Source organism: Alosa alosa, chromosome 1 (genome assembly GCF_017589495.1).
Source record: "Alosa alosa isolate M-15738 ecotype Scorff River chromosome 1, AALO_Geno_1.1, whole genome shotgun sequence".
NCBI lineage: Eukaryota > Metazoa > Chordata > Actinopteri > Clupeiformes > Clupeidae > Alosa > Alosa alosa.
Genome location: NC_063189.1, coordinates 24,647,699 through 24,664,002, shown reverse-complemented (window position 1 = coordinate 24,664,002; position 16,304 = coordinate 24,647,699). Strand labels below are relative to the sequence as shown.

General features: G+C 43.7%; 3 protein-coding genes and 1 long non-coding RNA gene across 8 annotated transcripts; 1 reads left to right on the top strand and 3 right to left on the bottom strand.

Annotated features, from left to right (window-relative positions):
• Nucleotides 1-94: 94 nt before the first annotated feature.
• Nucleotides 95-6,770, bottom strand: eif4e2 (eukaryotic translation initiation factor 4E family member 2). Of its 3 annotated transcripts, none has more exons than XM_048239092.1 (8): nucleotides 5,103-6,770; nucleotides 4,298-4,409; nucleotides 4,013-4,147; nucleotides 3,349-3,453; nucleotides 2,657-2,809; nucleotides 1,987-2,123; nucleotides 1,522-1,598; nucleotides 95-1,392 (listed from the first exon to the last, which is right to left on the bottom strand). In XM_048239092.1, the coding sequence occupies exons 1-7, from the start codon at nucleotides 5,120-5,122 to the stop codon at nucleotides 1,550-1,552; spliced, it is 711 nt and encodes a 236-aa protein (XP_048095049.1). In that variant the 5' UTR covers nucleotides 5,123-6,770; the 3' UTR covers nucleotides 95-1,392; nucleotides 1,522-1,549. The 3 variants fall into 3 exon arrangements, with proteins under 3 accessions (XP_048095049.1, XP_048095065.1, XP_048095058.1); XM_048239108.1 differs by having other exon boundaries at nucleotides 95-1,363; XM_048239101.1 differs by having other exon boundaries at nucleotides 95-1,358.
• Nucleotides 6,771-6,796: 26 nt separating this feature from the next.
• Nucleotides 6,797-13,650, bottom strand: capn10 (calpain 10). Of its 2 annotated transcripts, none has more exons than XM_048238597.1 (13): nucleotides 13,401-13,650; nucleotides 12,963-13,140; nucleotides 12,586-12,717; nucleotides 11,917-12,113; nucleotides 11,303-11,544; nucleotides 10,407-10,548; nucleotides 10,125-10,288; nucleotides 9,383-9,660; nucleotides 8,838-9,040; nucleotides 8,098-8,344; nucleotides 7,668-7,855; nucleotides 7,250-7,295; nucleotides 6,797-7,104 (listed from the first exon to the last, which is right to left on the bottom strand). In XM_048238597.1, exons 2-13 carry the CDS (start codon nucleotides 13,092-13,094, stop codon nucleotides 7,075-7,077), a joined length of 2,001 nt encoding a protein of 666 aa, XP_048094554.1. In that variant the 5' UTR covers nucleotides 13,095-13,140; nucleotides 13,401-13,650; the 3' UTR covers nucleotides 6,797-7,074. The 2 variants fall into 2 exon arrangements, with proteins under 2 accessions (XP_048094554.1, XP_048094555.1); XM_048238598.1 differs by having other exon boundaries at nucleotides 12,963-13,134.
• LOC125292143 lies at nucleotides 8,372-9,477 on the top strand. 2 transcript variants are annotated; one of them, XR_007193142.1, is made up of 3 exons: nucleotides 8,372-8,510; nucleotides 9,204-9,285; nucleotides 9,360-9,477. It is a non-coding gene; the product is annotated as an uncharacterized LOC125292143 (long non-coding RNA). The 2 variants fall into 2 exon arrangements; XR_007193141.1 differs by lacking the exon at nucleotides 8,372-8,510 and adding an exon at nucleotides 8,909-9,008.
• Nucleotides 13,651-14,541: 891 nt separating the features above from the next.
• Nucleotides 14,542-15,806, bottom strand: ccl20a.4 (chemokine (C-C motif) ligand 20a, duplicate 4). The gene is made up of 4 exons (XM_048239258.1): nucleotides 15,552-15,806; nucleotides 15,258-15,372; nucleotides 14,897-14,974; nucleotides 14,542-14,793 (listed from the first exon to the last, which is right to left on the bottom strand). The coding sequence occupies exons 1-4, from the start codon at nucleotides 15,682-15,684 to the stop codon at nucleotides 14,772-14,774; spliced, it is 348 nt and encodes a 115-aa protein (XP_048095215.1). The 5' UTR covers nucleotides 15,685-15,806; the 3' UTR covers nucleotides 14,542-14,771.
• Nucleotides 15,807-16,304: the final 498 nt, after the last annotated feature.

Below are 16,304 nucleotides of genomic sequence, written 5' to 3'. Positions count from 1 at the left end.
GCCTTGGATAGGACAACATACGTGTCCTGTCACCCTCAGGAACAGTGTATAATGTTTTTAAAACATGAGAATATGACACAAGTGACCAACGTGGTTAGCAGCAGATGCATAATTAACATTTATTGCTATAATCAATTGTAATCAAACAATGCCTTTGTTTTTTGTTTTAAACATAACCACCATTTCCAGCACCATCTTCTGAAGTCCAGGCAGTATGTACGTATATGGGTACGTAAAGACACATGAGGTCCCCCAGGCCCCCTCTCTGCTCAGTCAAGTGTTTAGAGTCCAAAAGTGTTCTAAGGTTAAGACAAGGGTTCACAGCTGATCCCATGACAGTTCATGAGGCTTTCAGAACTGAGTGAATGCCAGAGCAGCCAATCGCCATTCAGCTCTGAGGAAGCCATCACTGACATCTCCTTTGCACGTGACCAATTAGCACCTTGCATTCGATGAGCTGTCTCTGACATCTCCATTGCATCCAACCAATCATCGTTCTGCATTTGGGTAGCTGTCATTCAACATGTCCTCAGCATTAAGGAACTGTTTTGGTCTGTTTTTTGTTTTATCTTTCTTAAAAAAAAAAAAAAAAAAAACACGCACACAAAATCTCTTTGGGGGGCGAGAAGAGAGAGGACGGTAAGCTTCAAGGCCAGGCACAGTGCTACAGGCAGCATGGCGGTCCATCCTACAGAGGCCGTCACCGACACATATACACACACATGTAACCCTACACGGGCCTCACCCCTTTTTTTCAACGCTCAACCTTTGGATTCCAAAAATGTCAGATCAAAGGGAAGAAATCAAGAATGATTCCCCAAAAATGTACATCTTCCAAAATAACATTTTAGAAATATAACATTTTCCCACAACTGCTCTAGTTCAAACAACTTAAAACACTACAGTTAAAATACTGCACTTTAGTAAAACTATACCTGCAACCCTGTTTTTTCTCTTTATGCCAAATACATACAGCTACAGCTGCTCAATGAAAAGTTGTCAGAATTCATAGACAGTAAACTTTTTAAAATCTTGGTGCATCGACTCCTGTACATCACTTGGTTGGTTGGTTGAATGTTGTGTAGACTGTCAACAGTCTACTTCTCTAGATCACAGCGACAGTATTAAGTTTGTCATCATAAGAGTGCCCCCTGGTGGTTGTCTATAGGGACTGCATGCATCAGGAGCATGAGATTCCCGATCCTCTCTAGTTTCCATTCAACACATTGCTTCCCTGTTGAGCACCTGGTTCCATTCTTCTTTAATGTGGATTTACTGGTCATCTCTGTTTTGTTTGTATGGTATGTTTTAAGACAGGAACCTCTCGTCCAACAGCCAGGTATCATCCATGGCGAGCATTGCTCTTCGTCCAAAAATAAAAATAGAAGAAATCTGTTTTAGGAGAGAGGGATTCTTAGGCAGATATCTCTGCAATACATCCACACAACAAAACATAGGTAAAATATAGATTAGATTAAAAAAACTAAATGTAAAAGATTTAATTTTCTGTTTAGGTCATACCCTTGGCATAGACTTGCTGAAGAAGACCTTAGCGTCCCCCACTAGCATTCACAAGGCCATGGAAGTCTTCCCAAGCCCTGCCAAAAGAAAAACCAAGATCATGATTTTTGATATTCACCCACAAATCCAGCCAAAGTTACGGAGATGTTATAATGTCTACAATTATATACGTAGACTCTGGACACAAGGATTCTGTGATTCTACCCACAAATGCTTGATGGGTAAAGTCAACCACCAGTGTTAACAAAGTACAATACAGTTCTGCAAGTTGAGCAACTATGGGTTTCAATATATTATGTAACTACATATTTCTACATATTACTCACCCTAACACTAACTCTAACAATAACTACACCCTTTAACAATGAAGACTTTGAAGAAGTAGTAATTTTTTAATGTGGTAAGTGTAATAGTCCATAAAACCATTTAAAATCAAACTGATGTGTGAGGCTGTGAGGCTCTTACTTGATGCTGTCTGTGTGCGTCTTGTACTCCATGATGGTGTTGGGGGGCAGGTTGAGAACTCGGCGTAGCGTGTCTCTAATGCGTGCGGTGGTGGCCTGGTCACTGGCCGTTTTGTTCCATATGGATATGATATCCTCCTAGACACATCCACCCACACATCAGTCAAAAGCTGACCAATCGAGAACATAGACCCTTTCAACAATAAAAACAAAAACAATGCTTGAACGTTCTATTTGGGCCCCAATCTACTTCCTCTGCATATGGAATGTTAAAAAGGAAGTCTTGTGGGGCCAACTATGATGCTGATAGTGGAACTCTCTTGAAAGGGTCCATAGAAGCAGTGAAATCATGTTTTGTTGTTTTATGATATTGATTATTACCATAGATAATGAAGGCTTAGGAAGGAATGTAAATTATTTCTTGAGATAAAGAGCTAGTAGCTAGCAGCTACAGACCTACATTTCACACAGTCTTGCTCTTCAGTTAATGGTGCAGCACATTATATTTCGTTGTAAGAAAAAGGACAGAACAGAACAGAACGCTAGAAAACGAGCAGAGCAGAGCGAGACTGTTGTGATTGTGATTCACTCTACAAATCTCAAAAGCCCAAATGCCTGTCTAGCAGCAGCAGCGGTGTGGCGGTGTTGCTGGAGTGACGGGGGTGGGGCACCTGGAAGCGCACGGACACCACGGCTCCGCAGATCTCCTCGCCCACCATGAACTGCTCCCCCAGCATGGCCAGGATGAGGTTCTCCCAGCAGCGCGACGCCAGGCCCTTACGCAGACGGATGATCCACTTCCCCCCGCTCTTATTGGCATCGTCCTGTGGGATAGCGACCAAACCGCACACATCAACTCTGTCCAGTTAAGGGTCAACCTACATGAGTACCTTTTCATATTAGCATACAATATAACAACAATGTTACAGTCAACGCATTAGTGCATTTTAAAAAGTCAGTCCAGCCATAGGAAACCTACAATTGTTCCTACTTATAACCATGTAGTAACATACATCACAACACTTGGACCAGAGCGATTGTTTCATAGCTGGAAAAGCCAAACATTAACAAAATGGCAACCACTACTGATGGGCAAGACAAGAGACAATGCTGCCATACTCAAATTCAGAGGGGGTTTAAATACCGACAGGCAGTCTGCTGTCAGTCACATTTAGAGAGTGGGTAACAAAACCCTTCCCCTCTGTAATATTTATACATACTCATTGTTATATATAAAACATTTACAACAATTCAGTAAAGCAAACAGCTACAAAGGTAATGCTAACTATAGAGAGAAAAACACTGTGTTATTTTTGTTTTACAGAGCAATGCTTCAAACTGGCTGTGATAAAACCACACAAACCTCCCACATCGGTTTGATGCCCTCCTTGAACAGGTGGAAATCACTATGGCCAGTCAGATCACCTGGTCTGATCATATGACTGTAAAATCGCCAGAACTGCTCCACCTGCATAAACATAAAGGCATATACATGCAAAAAGTGTTCACTTCCTGTCACTCTCCTCATTAATCGCAATTAATGTAACAGTATTATGTTAATAGTTTTGCTTTTCTACATTATGCCTAATTCTGGCTGATCTGATCTGACCAATAAATTATAAAAGTGTGCATTCTTTAATGCACTGATTCCAAACTCAAGTACATGAAAATATGACTTTTCCTGCATTTAGAGGTTAAGAGTTTGTGGTTTGTGCCAGAAGTCTTTCGAAGTCTAAGTCTTAAATATAAAATGGCCTGGGCCACGTCTAAAGTCAGGCACAGTGCCTAAGAACTTTAAAGCCGGAGTAGCCTACATGGTCTTAGTGACCTTTCTGCAAGGTTGGAATTTCAGACTTGTCTCACAGCAGCCAGATGTTCCTCTGGCATCTCCTCGGCTGAATGTGATACAGCTCAGCGGCATGGTAGAACCTGGTGTCCTAAACCTGCTTGGTGTATCTGTGTATTGTGTGTGTGTGTGTGTGTGTGTACTACTGTGAGTGTGTGGGTGTGTATGTGTATGCTCTCACCGAGGCAAAGCTGCCGATCTGTTTGATGTTCTGCTCGTAGCTCTGAGAGCTAGCGGGCCGTCCTGGAGTGCGACGGGAGTACCAAAAGGTGTAGTTATACTGCAGAGGGTGTTCCCCTGCCCCCGGAATCACTACCTGCAAACACACACAGAACTGCTGCTGACACCTGGCGACACACCTCACCAACTTATAACAGTAGGCTAAATATAACAGTCATACTAAGGTAGAGACGTATGACAGACATCCACAGAGTTACATGAATACATTCAAACCTCAGACACTTACTTTTCTCTTGGCAGCGCTTGGGTCCTTCTCCTCATCTTCACTTTTTTCCTTTTCACAGTCTTTCGGTGAGACATTGTCTTGGTCATGGTCGCCACTGTCATCATCTTTCAGACTGCAAGGAAGGAACAGTTACTCCCGCTACCGTACGAGTAGCCTACTCGGCTTGTCGTATTGAAATGGCATGGTGATATCGAACACATCACCTTGACAAAACTAGATAATTAGGTAGGTAACGTGGTAAGTTTATCTGGTTGACGTTTATTTACTTTTGCTAAGACTTAGACTGGAGGGGGAACTAAGCTAGCAACTAACTTTTGAACTGGGGGCGGCTGTGCAGTCACTATTGGCTAGCTCTTCAGAAATTCTACACGAGTTATTTTCATCATAAGTATTTATTTTTTTCAAAGTAATGCGCGTAACGCGACAAGGGTGTTTAAGGGATTTATCGAGCCGGTTTCCAGCGCACCTGCCCCTGCCTCTCACATACTTGCAACCCGAGGATCCAGCGCGGGCCTAGAGGCCGTACCCGTTTCCGTGCTTTCGATCTCAACAATCGACACAGCCCCTAAACAAAAATACAACTGTCGGTCGGCACGTGCAAACTACGTGAAAGATAACATATAGAAAGGTAGCCAGTATGACAGCCGTAGATGAGTGAGTGACCTCGGCTTCCATGCTTGGGAGTCTATCAGACACACCTCTTTCTTCATGGTCTCAGTAGTGAAAGAATAACTGCACGCTGCCGATTTTACACACATGGACCCCACAGTTCTCTTAACATGCAAAGTTCTATTTGGATACTCACGCGTCAAATTTGTTGTTCATTATTTTCAAGGTGGGCGTCTGTCTTCGGGAGTCCGACTACAGCCCCGCAAATTCCGCAGAAGCGCAGCGGACGACGTGCACAAGTGCTGACGGATACACGCATCGTTCTGCGTCGACGTGCACGTTGTGCATATGGTTTACAAATTCATATCTGTCGCCTGAGCATCATATTACAAAGAGTTCTGTGGTTCATTCGGCTTACATCAGAATGTCTCCAGACATGTAGTTTTCCTGGATATTTTGTTCAATATTTCCTCTAACGAAACTAATCTTTGTTACTAAAGCCTACTTTAACTAAAAGTTATTAACTCAATATTAAATGGTAACACTTAAAAAAAAAAAAAACATGTTTACATAACTACAGGCGTGTATTATGTATTTATTACCAATTAATTTGTTTTGACCCAACACATTTTCAAGTAAAACATAGCCTACACCATCTTTAAAAAAACTTTTGAAGACAACTCTTCCGAGAATACTTTCTCTCCTTGCGCTTCTGACAAAAACGCACTTACCTAGGGAGTCCTTCCTCTCCACTTCCCTCCTCTTCTACCACTTCTCCTACCATACCTGACTAGTACTTAGTACTAGTCCTGAATTTCCCCTCGGGGATCAATAAAGTATCTATCTATCTATCTATCTATCTATCTATCTACTTATTAATATGTAGGCACTCTTATCCTCTAGTACTAGTATTGACAGATGCAGTGGTAATTCCTAACTGTGTCCCCTTTACCCTGTACATTAAATGTTAAAATACTGAAATGTTAATAGCTGAAATGTTATGTTATTGCTCTAAGCCGCTTTGGATAAAACACATCCACCAAATGAACGTAAATGTAAATACACACAAATATTTTGGACATAATTTACTTGTTTACATTTCACTGTACTTTAGCTTTCCAAGAAACAAGCAAACAACATTTACCACTTAATAAACAGACGTTCTCTTTCACCCTCCATCAAAACACACACACACACACACACACACACACACACACACACACACACGCTGGTCAGGCCACCGTGCGTTCATCCCTCAATGGGCCATGGCCTGTCACCCCCAGGACATGAGGCAGCCATGCATGCCTCTTCTGCGGTCGCTGCGTGCGGAGCCAAAAACCAGGGCGGCTACTTCCAAAGGGGACTCCGCAACCCCCTCCTTACCCATCACCCCCCAGCCCTTCACCCTACCACCCCATCCCATCCTAGACTACCTCACTGCCCTCTGAGCTTGCCCCAACTCCCATCTACCCCCCAGCCCCCACTTCAGAGCTTTAAGAGGCGGGCTGCTGATCACTATAGCCCCTACTCAGTTGATGGCTGGTGCTGGTTTGGCGAGCAGGGTTGGCCTGGCACTGGTTAGGGTGTAGAGATAGAGGGACCTACAGGGTAGGGCTGGGGGGCATAAAGCACCTAAAGGTGGGCGATGGAAGGTAGAGTGCTCGGGTAGCACAGGAACGAGTTCACAGAGGCATGCTGACTGACTTACAGAGGAAGTGTCGTATTCTTCCTATTTGTGTCTTGTTTCTCTGCACTGTATCACCACGTCCAAACTCCTGTGTACCTTGTACATTTGCTGAATAAAGTGATTCTGGTGGCTGCTGGGTGATGAAGGGGTGTAGCCAGCTGGTGAGATCCTCATACCCACCCACCCCTGTAGCATCTCCCTCCATGAGAGACATCTTTGTTCGTGAGTGGCGGACGAGCGCCTGTTTGTTTACACCGCGGAGTCGTGTCGTCTCCCATTAGCGAGCGGCCAGCGGACGCGCTGTGATGTGCTAATCGGCTACTGGAGGACTGCTGGAGCGTATGGGGGTGCGGGGGTCCGGGGGAGCCCGGTGGAAAGGGAGGAGGTGGAGAGGAGGAAGGGGAAGTCGCCGGCCACTTTCATCTGCGTCCAAAGAGAGAGGACCCACGTCAGAACCGTCGGTAGTGAAGAGGATCGGCAGCTAGCAGCGCATCAGAGAGATGTAAGAAACCTGCCGCGTGAGAGAGAGAGGGAGAGAGAGAGAGAAGGAAAAAGTGGGGGAGCAGGGGACAAAGAGGAAGAAAGATAAAGATTCTAATCATTAAGGATACAAAGTGACAGATGGAAGACCTACCAGACTATTGACTAGTACTTACCTCCTGTATGGCTGATCCCAGGCTTTCCTGGCTCTGTACCACTTTTCTGAGCAGAATACAAATAAAAAACAAGACACATTATTTTGTTAATTGATTACATAATTATACTAGTTTGCAATAGATTTATCAACATAATAGCACCAAGAGAAGATGAGATGGGAGTTGGAACCTGTTCACTCAGTGAATAATCTTAATAATAATAAGGGGCATTACAAGCACATAGGAGTGGGTGAACTTGTAGGCTCCATATTACACTTACTGTGCTGAATCTGGCTCCAATTACAACAAATAGCAGCTCTCATTTTTCAACCAATTTTGCCTTCATTTCCACAGAAAGAAAACGCATGAAGCCATGTTGTCCAGGCTTGCTACAGCCACTGTTAGGGCACAGGCTTGTTCATTCTGTGCGGGGACCCACCTGTGTATTCTGCGGGCCAGGGTGAGGGTGAAGTGACCACTACAGTCTGGCTGGTAGGTGGAAGGGATGATGGTGTAGGCGCCGGTTCTCAGGCTGCAGGCCAGACTCACTTCTTGGGAGTAGCAGTGAGGCACGCAGCTGGCCACTGGCTCCTGGTCCAAAGACATGCCTGCTCCACCGTCAAGGACCTTAACACATGATTCATGGGAGATAGTGACTGAACTCTCTTATATGAGTTACGGTCAGTGTATTTATGTTTAATTGTGCATATAGACGTATTGTACATATCCTAGATTATCCTGTATGTATCCTATATTCATCTGAGAGAAATTTGTGTAAATGCCTTACACATGAGACTAGGTATAAATTCAGTTGAAAATGGGCTAGATAGCCCTCCGAAGAGAGCAATAGAAGAGCCGCCTCTTCTCACCTTATAAATGTGAAAGCCAATGGCCTGACAGGCTGACTCAGAGCAGTTCTGGCACAGTGTGACCCTGACGTTGGGTCCGCCTGGGTCATAGGTCACAGTGAGAGGGAATCGGGGGTTCTGCCCATGAGACGGAAAGTTCCGGCTACCCCCCGCAGACGAGCCGGGCGTCCATGAGCCATGGCAGCTGCTGGTCTCCCACTCCCCCTCCGAACTGGATGGCGCAACAGCCTCCCTCATTCTCACTGCGCTGCAGGAGCACAGTTGCAGCATACACGTCAGTCAGGCAGAGCGACTATTGCAAACATCTGGAGACGACTTCTTATTCATGAAACACTTGAAACACCATCTCCACGTCAGGAAGAAACTACAGCCGGGCAGACAGTGTGCATTTTTTTCCAGAAGCATCTGATACGGTAACTCACCATCCAATTGATTTGAGGCTAAAAATCACACCTAAATTGCACTGTGTCTGCTTGGTCTAAGGAAACCAAACTCTTTTTTCCACGGGTTTCCAATGTTCTATTATTGTACTTTCTAAACACAATATGTTATGTACACACTATGTATATATTGTTAATTTTTACAGTGATATGTATTGTTCATAGTACAATATCTATTTTGTCACTGTTTGTCTTTGTTAATTGCTATTATTTATTGGTCAAACACGCATTGCATGTATTCCTATGCCAAAGGTAAGAAACATTGAACTCATAAATTGCCATGTGACCCAGGTCACTTGCCTGAGGGTGGTGGGGCTGGAGGAGTAGACCCTCAGCAGGAAGCTCGCCTGTGCCCCCTGCTGGAAGGTGCTGGGAATGAGCAGGTGGAAGCCAGCGCTGAGCTGAGCCTGAAGCATCACCTCACGCTCGTACGCATGCGAGTGTGTGCTCGCACATGGGGCACGGTTTAGCGTACGCGACAGGTTCAAGTGTTTTTTCTCTATCTGGGGACCAGACACACACCCAGATATACACACACACACACACACACACACACACAAACACACACACACAAACACACACACACACACAAATTGTCATTCTGAAGGCATGACAGCAATGTGACATAATGATGTGTATTTTCTTTCTCTTTCTTGTTTATTTCAGCCCTTACTGCTGCTTTACCTAACATGTTACTTCAAGGATCCCAGAGTGCACAAAATATCATATCAGATTTAACACCATTATGGTAAGTGGTAAATCTTATTTAATTTTTAACAATTAAAACTACATGTTCCTTCAACAAAGATGTGTTCTTTGCAGATGTTTTCTCCTCGACCTCCTACCTTCCACATGTGGAGCCCGATAGCGTGCTGGTGTCTGCGCTCCAGACCTCTAACCCCCCGCGGCGTGGTGCCCCCATGTCTCGTCCCATCGCGGCTGGGCACCATGGTCCGCTCCTCTGGGTCATGCTGCAAAAGACACAGCAGCACCTCAGCAGGCTCTCCCAGCCTCAGCCAGAATTTTGGGTTGGAGGCGTAGCTGCTGCTGTTGCGACAGCCGCCCGCCGACTGACCCCTCAGCCAGCGGCCTCGTGCCTGCTGCCTGTGGGCCAGGACAGCTCCTGTGGGAGCACAGGGACACTCATCACATGATCCTCCGGGTGGTTGTGGTCTAGCTGTTAACTGGACTTCTAAGTGTAAGGCCAAAAATGTGTGGGTTTGTTACCCAGAGCTGTCTCCACAGCACCAGAAAGTCTGTAATCAGTTCTGTGTAGAATGTGTAATATATTGCCCAATCCACTACTGTCCATGAGAGATGTAGAGATGTTCTATATATGCTATTGTGCACCAGACATAAATGTCTTCATAATATACCATTGCAATATATAAGTGCTTTAGGTTTTACTTCTGAAGTAGTGCTGTCTGTGACTTAGGAACATGTATAATAACTTTGTAAGAAAGACACTAATTTTTCTTATCATCACAATTAATACATCAAACACCAAATTAATTGATATGAATCACCCTTTTAGACATTCACTGTGACGTTAGACTGATTTTAAAGCAAAGTCAATGATGTCAGTACCAGTATAAATGCTTTGTAGATGTCCATCAATGATTGGATAGCCCACCGTGACCTCATCAAATTCCTTCAGGAACTCTTCCATGTTGACCCAGAATTCCCCTTGTTGAGTTCGGCTGAGAAGGTCCAGGGCACAGGCTGGCTCCAGGGTTTTCCAGCCAGTACCACTAGAGCAACACAGAGCAAATGTTGGTTATGATAATGGCATGCCTGCTAGTATGGGTAAATGGCTGTGATGGGTTTATATGTAATGTAGTTTTGCCCCTGTTTGGGTCAGTCACTCACTTCTCTGCCCAGGCCCCACTCCAGCACCGTCTCCCCCATGGGTTCCTGATTCTGAGTAAACATTCTGTTTCCCCGGCAACAGTCTGCACATCTCTCCACTCCAGCACACTCATGGCATGGTACTGCCACTGCTCACTGACACCTGCATGACAACAATATGCGGAAGGACAGAGACCTCTTATCACGGCAGCAAAACAAGACTCACCGGGGAACTACACATACACAGAGTCTGTGCAAACACAACAAAGCTCTTCCTATGAGGAATTTCCCAGCGGTAGTGACGCAGGGAAAACTCACTTCTACATTTCTAAACTTCCTGTTGGATGAATGGGCCCATTATCCAATCGTCTTTTCCTCAATGGTCACACGAGTGGAGCACAGTGCTCAGCACAACCGGCAAAACTTTCCCGCAGTTGGTTCAAAGTATTGCCTTATATGCTGTATGTATAACACAGCTCTGTTATAACCCATTAAGAAAGCTGAATTCCTCCTCCTATACCGATCAAACATTCTCTCTCTTTAGGCTCAAAGTGACCTTAACTTTGCAAAAGGTGCTGTGTGAATCCCATCCACACAGCAACTTTTGGCATGTTAAGGTCACTTGCCTTTTGAATACTATCATTCTTAAGTGGAACACACACCAGTTCCGAAATGTGTGCAGCATGCTCCGCTTCAAACGTCCGATTACTCAGATTCCACTCAATACGACCCCACAAAGGGACTCAGCCATGTTGATTATGATTTAGCTCTATTTTTGTCTGCGCCGGGCGATAACATTGTTTATTGAATGCTTATCAGTTCAAGATTTCAGCACCAGTGTGGGGGCACAAGTGACATAATGTGTGGCTTGACTACTGTGCATGCTACAGCGGATTCTGTCCCTTTGTCTCTCTCACCTCCTGTGTTGTTGTGTAAGGAACAGCTGATGGCGCAGCCCTCTTTCACTGCCTGAGGCAGCTTCAGCTCCTTTCTCCTCCTGGCAGGAGGTGGTGCGTCTCCTCTGTCCTCTCTTTCCTCCTCCTGCTCCCTGACCCCTGTGGAGTGTCGGAGGCTCCAGCGCTCTGCCACACCTCCGCTCAGGTCCACCAGCGCCTCACACACCTGGCCCGCCCATAGGGCCTCGTAGGAGCCGTGCAGCCTGGACACAACACGGAACTATTGAGGGCCAGTGGTGACTGAATAGAATGTAGGGGGATGTTTATGGGGGGTGCAAGCTTTTCTTTTCCCTGGCTATGTTTATTTCAAGCCCATGTAGAGCTTCAATGGTATCTTAATGTTTTTTCTTTTTTTTCTACTTGACCACATGATGAACACTTGTTGTAGAATAATATAACTGACATGCTCCCCCTGACTTTTTCTATTGATGTTCAAACTACTCACTGTAGATCATATTGTGCATCACATTCAATACAGTCCTGTGAAGCGACTTCATGCGCTGTTACATGCACTGATTTCCAAAACTAAACAGGACGAGGACTGAGATTAAAACCACCGTAAAGCAAATACTCACTTGGCATACGCCTTCTCCAGCAGTGCAACCCAGAAGGCACTGGGACACAGGCACTGGGAGAAGCAGAGCTTGTTGTCGATGCAGGGCAGGCGGTCATCCACCTGGACCTCCACCCACGCACCCCTCTGCCAGAAGTGCAGTAAGAAGCGCCCTGAGTAGCCCTGCTCCCCCCACTGCGGCTGACCTGCTGGCAGCACCTGATAGCAGGAGATGGACCCAGGATTAAACCACTAAGACAACGCCTGCCCAGTGCCCACCTCTGAGATGACCCATGAACCAAAAGTATTCTTGCAGATGTCAAGTCATCTGCTTTGCAATGCATACATGTTTTCAATAAGATTGCAAATGCCTTTCATTCAGCATAAACCTGTCTGACATCATTATCATCATCAATTATGATAAACAAATCCAAACGTGATCTCCAAAGCAGATATTCTCATGGTGCTACCTCTTCCCATTATAAACCAGGGATGGCAAGTTCTTCTATTATCACTTATTTGTTCTTACTCTACATGACAGGAAAATACTTTCTTCCTCATACCTCTCCTTTCATGTGCAACTGGGTGTATCCATTATTCACAATCAAACTGTCAACATCAGCGAATAGTCTGTGAAATACAGTATAGCCTGAGTACATGGACAGGATTTGAGTTATTTCAGTGGAATTACCTGGTCCATCAAGTCCTTGTTCTTCAGCAGCATAGTGCAGGCACACAACAACCAACAATCTCCCAGAATGCCTTGCTTGGCATGAGCCTTGGGTGGGTCAAGCGGGAAAAGCCGAGGAGACTGACAAATGTCCTAAAAACATGACAATGTCTCAACAAACTACTAGACATGCTCAGGATTCACTAACACAGATACATATCTATAAATAACTTCATTATATTATTTATTATAAAAACATAACCGATTCAAGTGGTTTGACAATATTATAACTGCTTGTGCTTACAAAGAATTTCTCCCAACCTTATTACCAACATTATTGGTAGCCAAGTTAGTATGTCTGAGGTCACTATTAGTAAAGTTATTCCTCTCATAACTACCTGGGGACGGAGCCAAGTGATGTCTCCTTGCAGTGCAGAGATGGGTGTGACATCTGATGAGCACAGGGAGGACGCTTCCGAAGGGAAATCAGGGTCCTCAAACAAGCAGGCAGCCTCATCCTGGGGCTCCATAACAACAGTGTGGCTGAAGTTTCAGGAGCTTTGATGATAGCTTTCGCTGTGGACAGACGAGAACACAACTTCATGTCTACCCCCAACTATCTATTTTTTATACAGCGCACCAACAATCCGAGATATTGTTATGACATGAATGAACACAAGACAAGACAAGACCGCTGGATGGATGAGCTGCTACTGCTGGACCAGTGCTGACTGACGCGACATCATTTCGCAATACCATGAAACAATGAAATATATAACCAAGGGTCGGCATATTTAAAACTCGAATAAACATGCATCAATGTAAATGCAACAAACCATCGTGTTAGCCTACGTCACATCACTTCCATGGCATTTTGATTTGAGTGAAATCGCGCTCGTTACAAACCGCTGCAGTGACAGTCGAAAGCATGGATTCATTCATGTCGTAGGAGGTGTTTACATAGCTAAAGTAGTAAACTCTTATAATCACATACACACTGGAATCATATCAAAATTTGCATGACAAACTGCATAGCTTTAAACTGTCAATGCTCAGACAGTAGCATATCCGACTGTGCAGTGTGCACCCGCCCCACTTCCGGTCCGGAAAGAAGGCACGGTGACGAATGCATTCTGTCATTCAAAAGATGTTGCCAGATCTTTCCACTCTATCTTTCAGGAAAGTTAAAGCAGGATATATAAATAATGTAAACCAGCTGCAGCTGCATAACCCTAACCCTAACCTATGACTACGAATTAACCAAACCCATAATATCAACCCTTACTTTTGACCTTAAAACCCTTCTATAAAGATTAAGTCGTTTTTAAGTAAAAAAGTTCATAACACCTGGCATGAAAAATGGCATTTTAAAGGTACAGTGAGTGATCGTACATGATTTTAAGTCAATTACATTTTTTGTCACATTCAGCAATCATCTCCTCAACCTGTGTAGAGTTTCACTGGGAATAGGCTACTGGATGGAGGGAGCTACCTCTCTGGTGTGTTTTGTTTGATCCTTGGTTAAAATATAAGGCTACTTTGTTTGGCAAAAGTGTCTGCTAATAATATTAAATATAAACATAAACATAAACAAATGCAACTTCCTGTACAATTGCTGACTGCATCTTTAAGGTAAAATGAAGAGCCTGTTTTACAAATGAAGGACCAGTTAATTTAAATTAAATAGTTTTTATATGTTTTCAGGGGTGAAAGCAAGTTTGAGAACATTTTCAGTATATCACATTTCTATGTAGTGTATTTTATAGGACATATGCTCTGGGCCTACATTTTATGGGGATTTACTGGTCATTCTGGCAACCGATTAAACCAGTCCTTTTATGATTCTCCAAAAGAATACATTTATTGCCATGCATCTTTGATGTTGATCAAATCTGTGGCAACATTAATGACACCATTCAAAATTGTGCTGTAATAATTCCCATTATAATAATAATTAAAAACACAGATTGACTGCACTGTTTTTCTCAATGACTTTATTTTAAAAAGATAGATTACAACTTTGCATTTCTCAGAAATATACACATTTGTATCATTATTAGTATACTTTGCATTGCAATCAGACATGTATATACAGACATATACAACATCAGTAGGCCTATTGTATCTTTAATCAAGCCTGTGGGTCGTAAAAAAGCATCCCCTGGATGCAGACAGAGGTTCCGATTAAAACTGTAGGTGTCCACAGATTAAGCTGATGCAGTTTGGTTCCTGTGGAGAAAAAAAATTTCAAAAATGTCTGTCTATTCACTTTTTGTATCAAGTTTGATAAGCTTATGGAATTAAGCACAATTAGAAAGAAGTCTTTTTTTACCTGATAAAATTCATGGCATCTATTGCCCACGGCACTGTTGGATTGGCACAAACAACTCTGTCCTTTATAGTGTAGAACCTATAGAGAGAAGGTGGGTTTGAATTCATCATACTGCAATAATCTGATTGGTTATGCAGGCTAGAATGTGTTGCTGCCCTGCACCACACAGACTGAATAGGCTCAGCTCCGTCACAATGCACTGGTGACTGGTCAGGTAAGGAAGTAGCTTCCTCAAAATAACTGTAGCCATGTCACAATAACAGGGGAAGTGTCACACCTAATGTCTCCATCACAAGATGACTGTTTGTTTGACTGCTCTGCTGATCTTTACTTTCATGAAAGAAGAAGGATATTAACTCACTTGACTGCATTGAGGCGACATTTCCCAGGGCGATCCAAACTGTAACCACGGATTCTCTCCAAAGGCAGTGGGTCCGACTGGAATTTTGTGCAGCACCTGTCGCCTCTAAATGGTTCTGTACAGGCAAACCGACACATTAAACACCAGCACTTGTTTGCCATTGCACATTTTATCTACTGCACTTTGAGCACAAAAGAAGTCAAAGACTACACAGGCACAGAGTCCACATCAGGTTAGTTTACACAAAGCCACACAATCGCGGACGGCTGATGTGAAAGCACTTGTCCTACTTACTGCTGTTCCCCATGGCGGCGCAGACCAGTAGAAGCCCGAGCAGAGCGCAGAAAGTAAACTTTGCCATGTCTTCAATGTCCTTGGATCCCAAAGTAAGTTCTAGATTGTAAAGCTGATAAGTGATGATGGGCATGCTGAGATGCTGGTGTATATGTAGGCTACCTGTTGTGGGGAAAACACTCAGGGGAAATTTTCATGGGGCAAACGTGACCGCAGAAGCATGTACATTCCAACCCTCAGCATCCTCATCACGGGTGATTGACAGATAGTCACAGCTGAATTAAGAGACAACAAGCCATAATAAAATACACATAGAAATATGAGTGTGGTGTATTATACTGTACAATGTTAAAATGTTACTATAGGTCAGATGACATTATATTGACGGGGTGATAATTCAAAAGGGGATCATTTCAAGAAATGAAAGCAATTATTTAGAGAGACAGATTCCCTAATTGCCTATCAGTATAAATTAACTAGACAAGTGTCCCTACCAAACAGCAACAGAAGCCTGATTTATTCATTATTTTTTATATAAATATATTTTGTATTAATTCATAGCTGGCAGAAAATATGGTATACTAACTATAATCATTTTAATTGCATAGAATACAACATGTTTACATACACCATATACAGTATGTGCTACTGATTTCTTATAGCCTTCTGTAGGATCAGTGCAATGTTGTCTACATGAAGTAAACAACATTTTGACACAATCAATATGAATAAATGCTTCTGCAATAGCCATAT

Coding starts and splice junctions, on each gene's coding strand:
- eif4e2 (XM_048239092.1), bottom strand. CDS start 5,122: ATGAACAACAAATTTGACGC. Junction 2,124..2,656: donor TGGTGTCCGTGCGCTTCCAG/GTGCCCCACCCC, acceptor GGATGTGTCTAG/GAGGATATCATATCCATATG. Junction 1,599..1,986: donor ACGCACACAGACAGCATCAA/GTAAGAGCCTCA, acceptor TTCTTTTGGCAG/GGCTTGGGAAGACTTCCATG.
- ccl20a.4 (XM_048239258.1), bottom strand. CDS start 15,684: ATGCCCATCATCACTTATCAGCTTTACAATCTAGAACTTACTTTGGGA. Junction 14,975..15,257: donor TGTCGCCTCAATGCAGTCAA/GTGAGTTAATAT, acceptor TTCTCTCTATAG/GTTCTACACTATAAAGGACA. Junction 14,794..14,896: donor GATGCCATGAATTTTATCAG/GTAAAAAAAGAC, acceptor TTTTCTCCACAG/GAACCAAACTGCATCAGCTT.
- capn10 (XM_048238597.1), bottom strand. CDS start 13,094: ATGGAGCCCCAGGATGAGGCTGCCTGCTTGTTTGAGGACCCTGATTTC. Junction 7,296..7,667: donor CTGGCCCGCAGAATACACAG/GTGGGTCCCCGC, acceptor TATTCTGCTCAG/AAAAGTGGTACAGAGCCAGG. Junction 7,105..7,249: donor TGGGATCAGCCATACAGGAG/GTAAGTACTAGT, acceptor CTCACGCGGCAG/GTTTCTTACATCTCTCTGAT.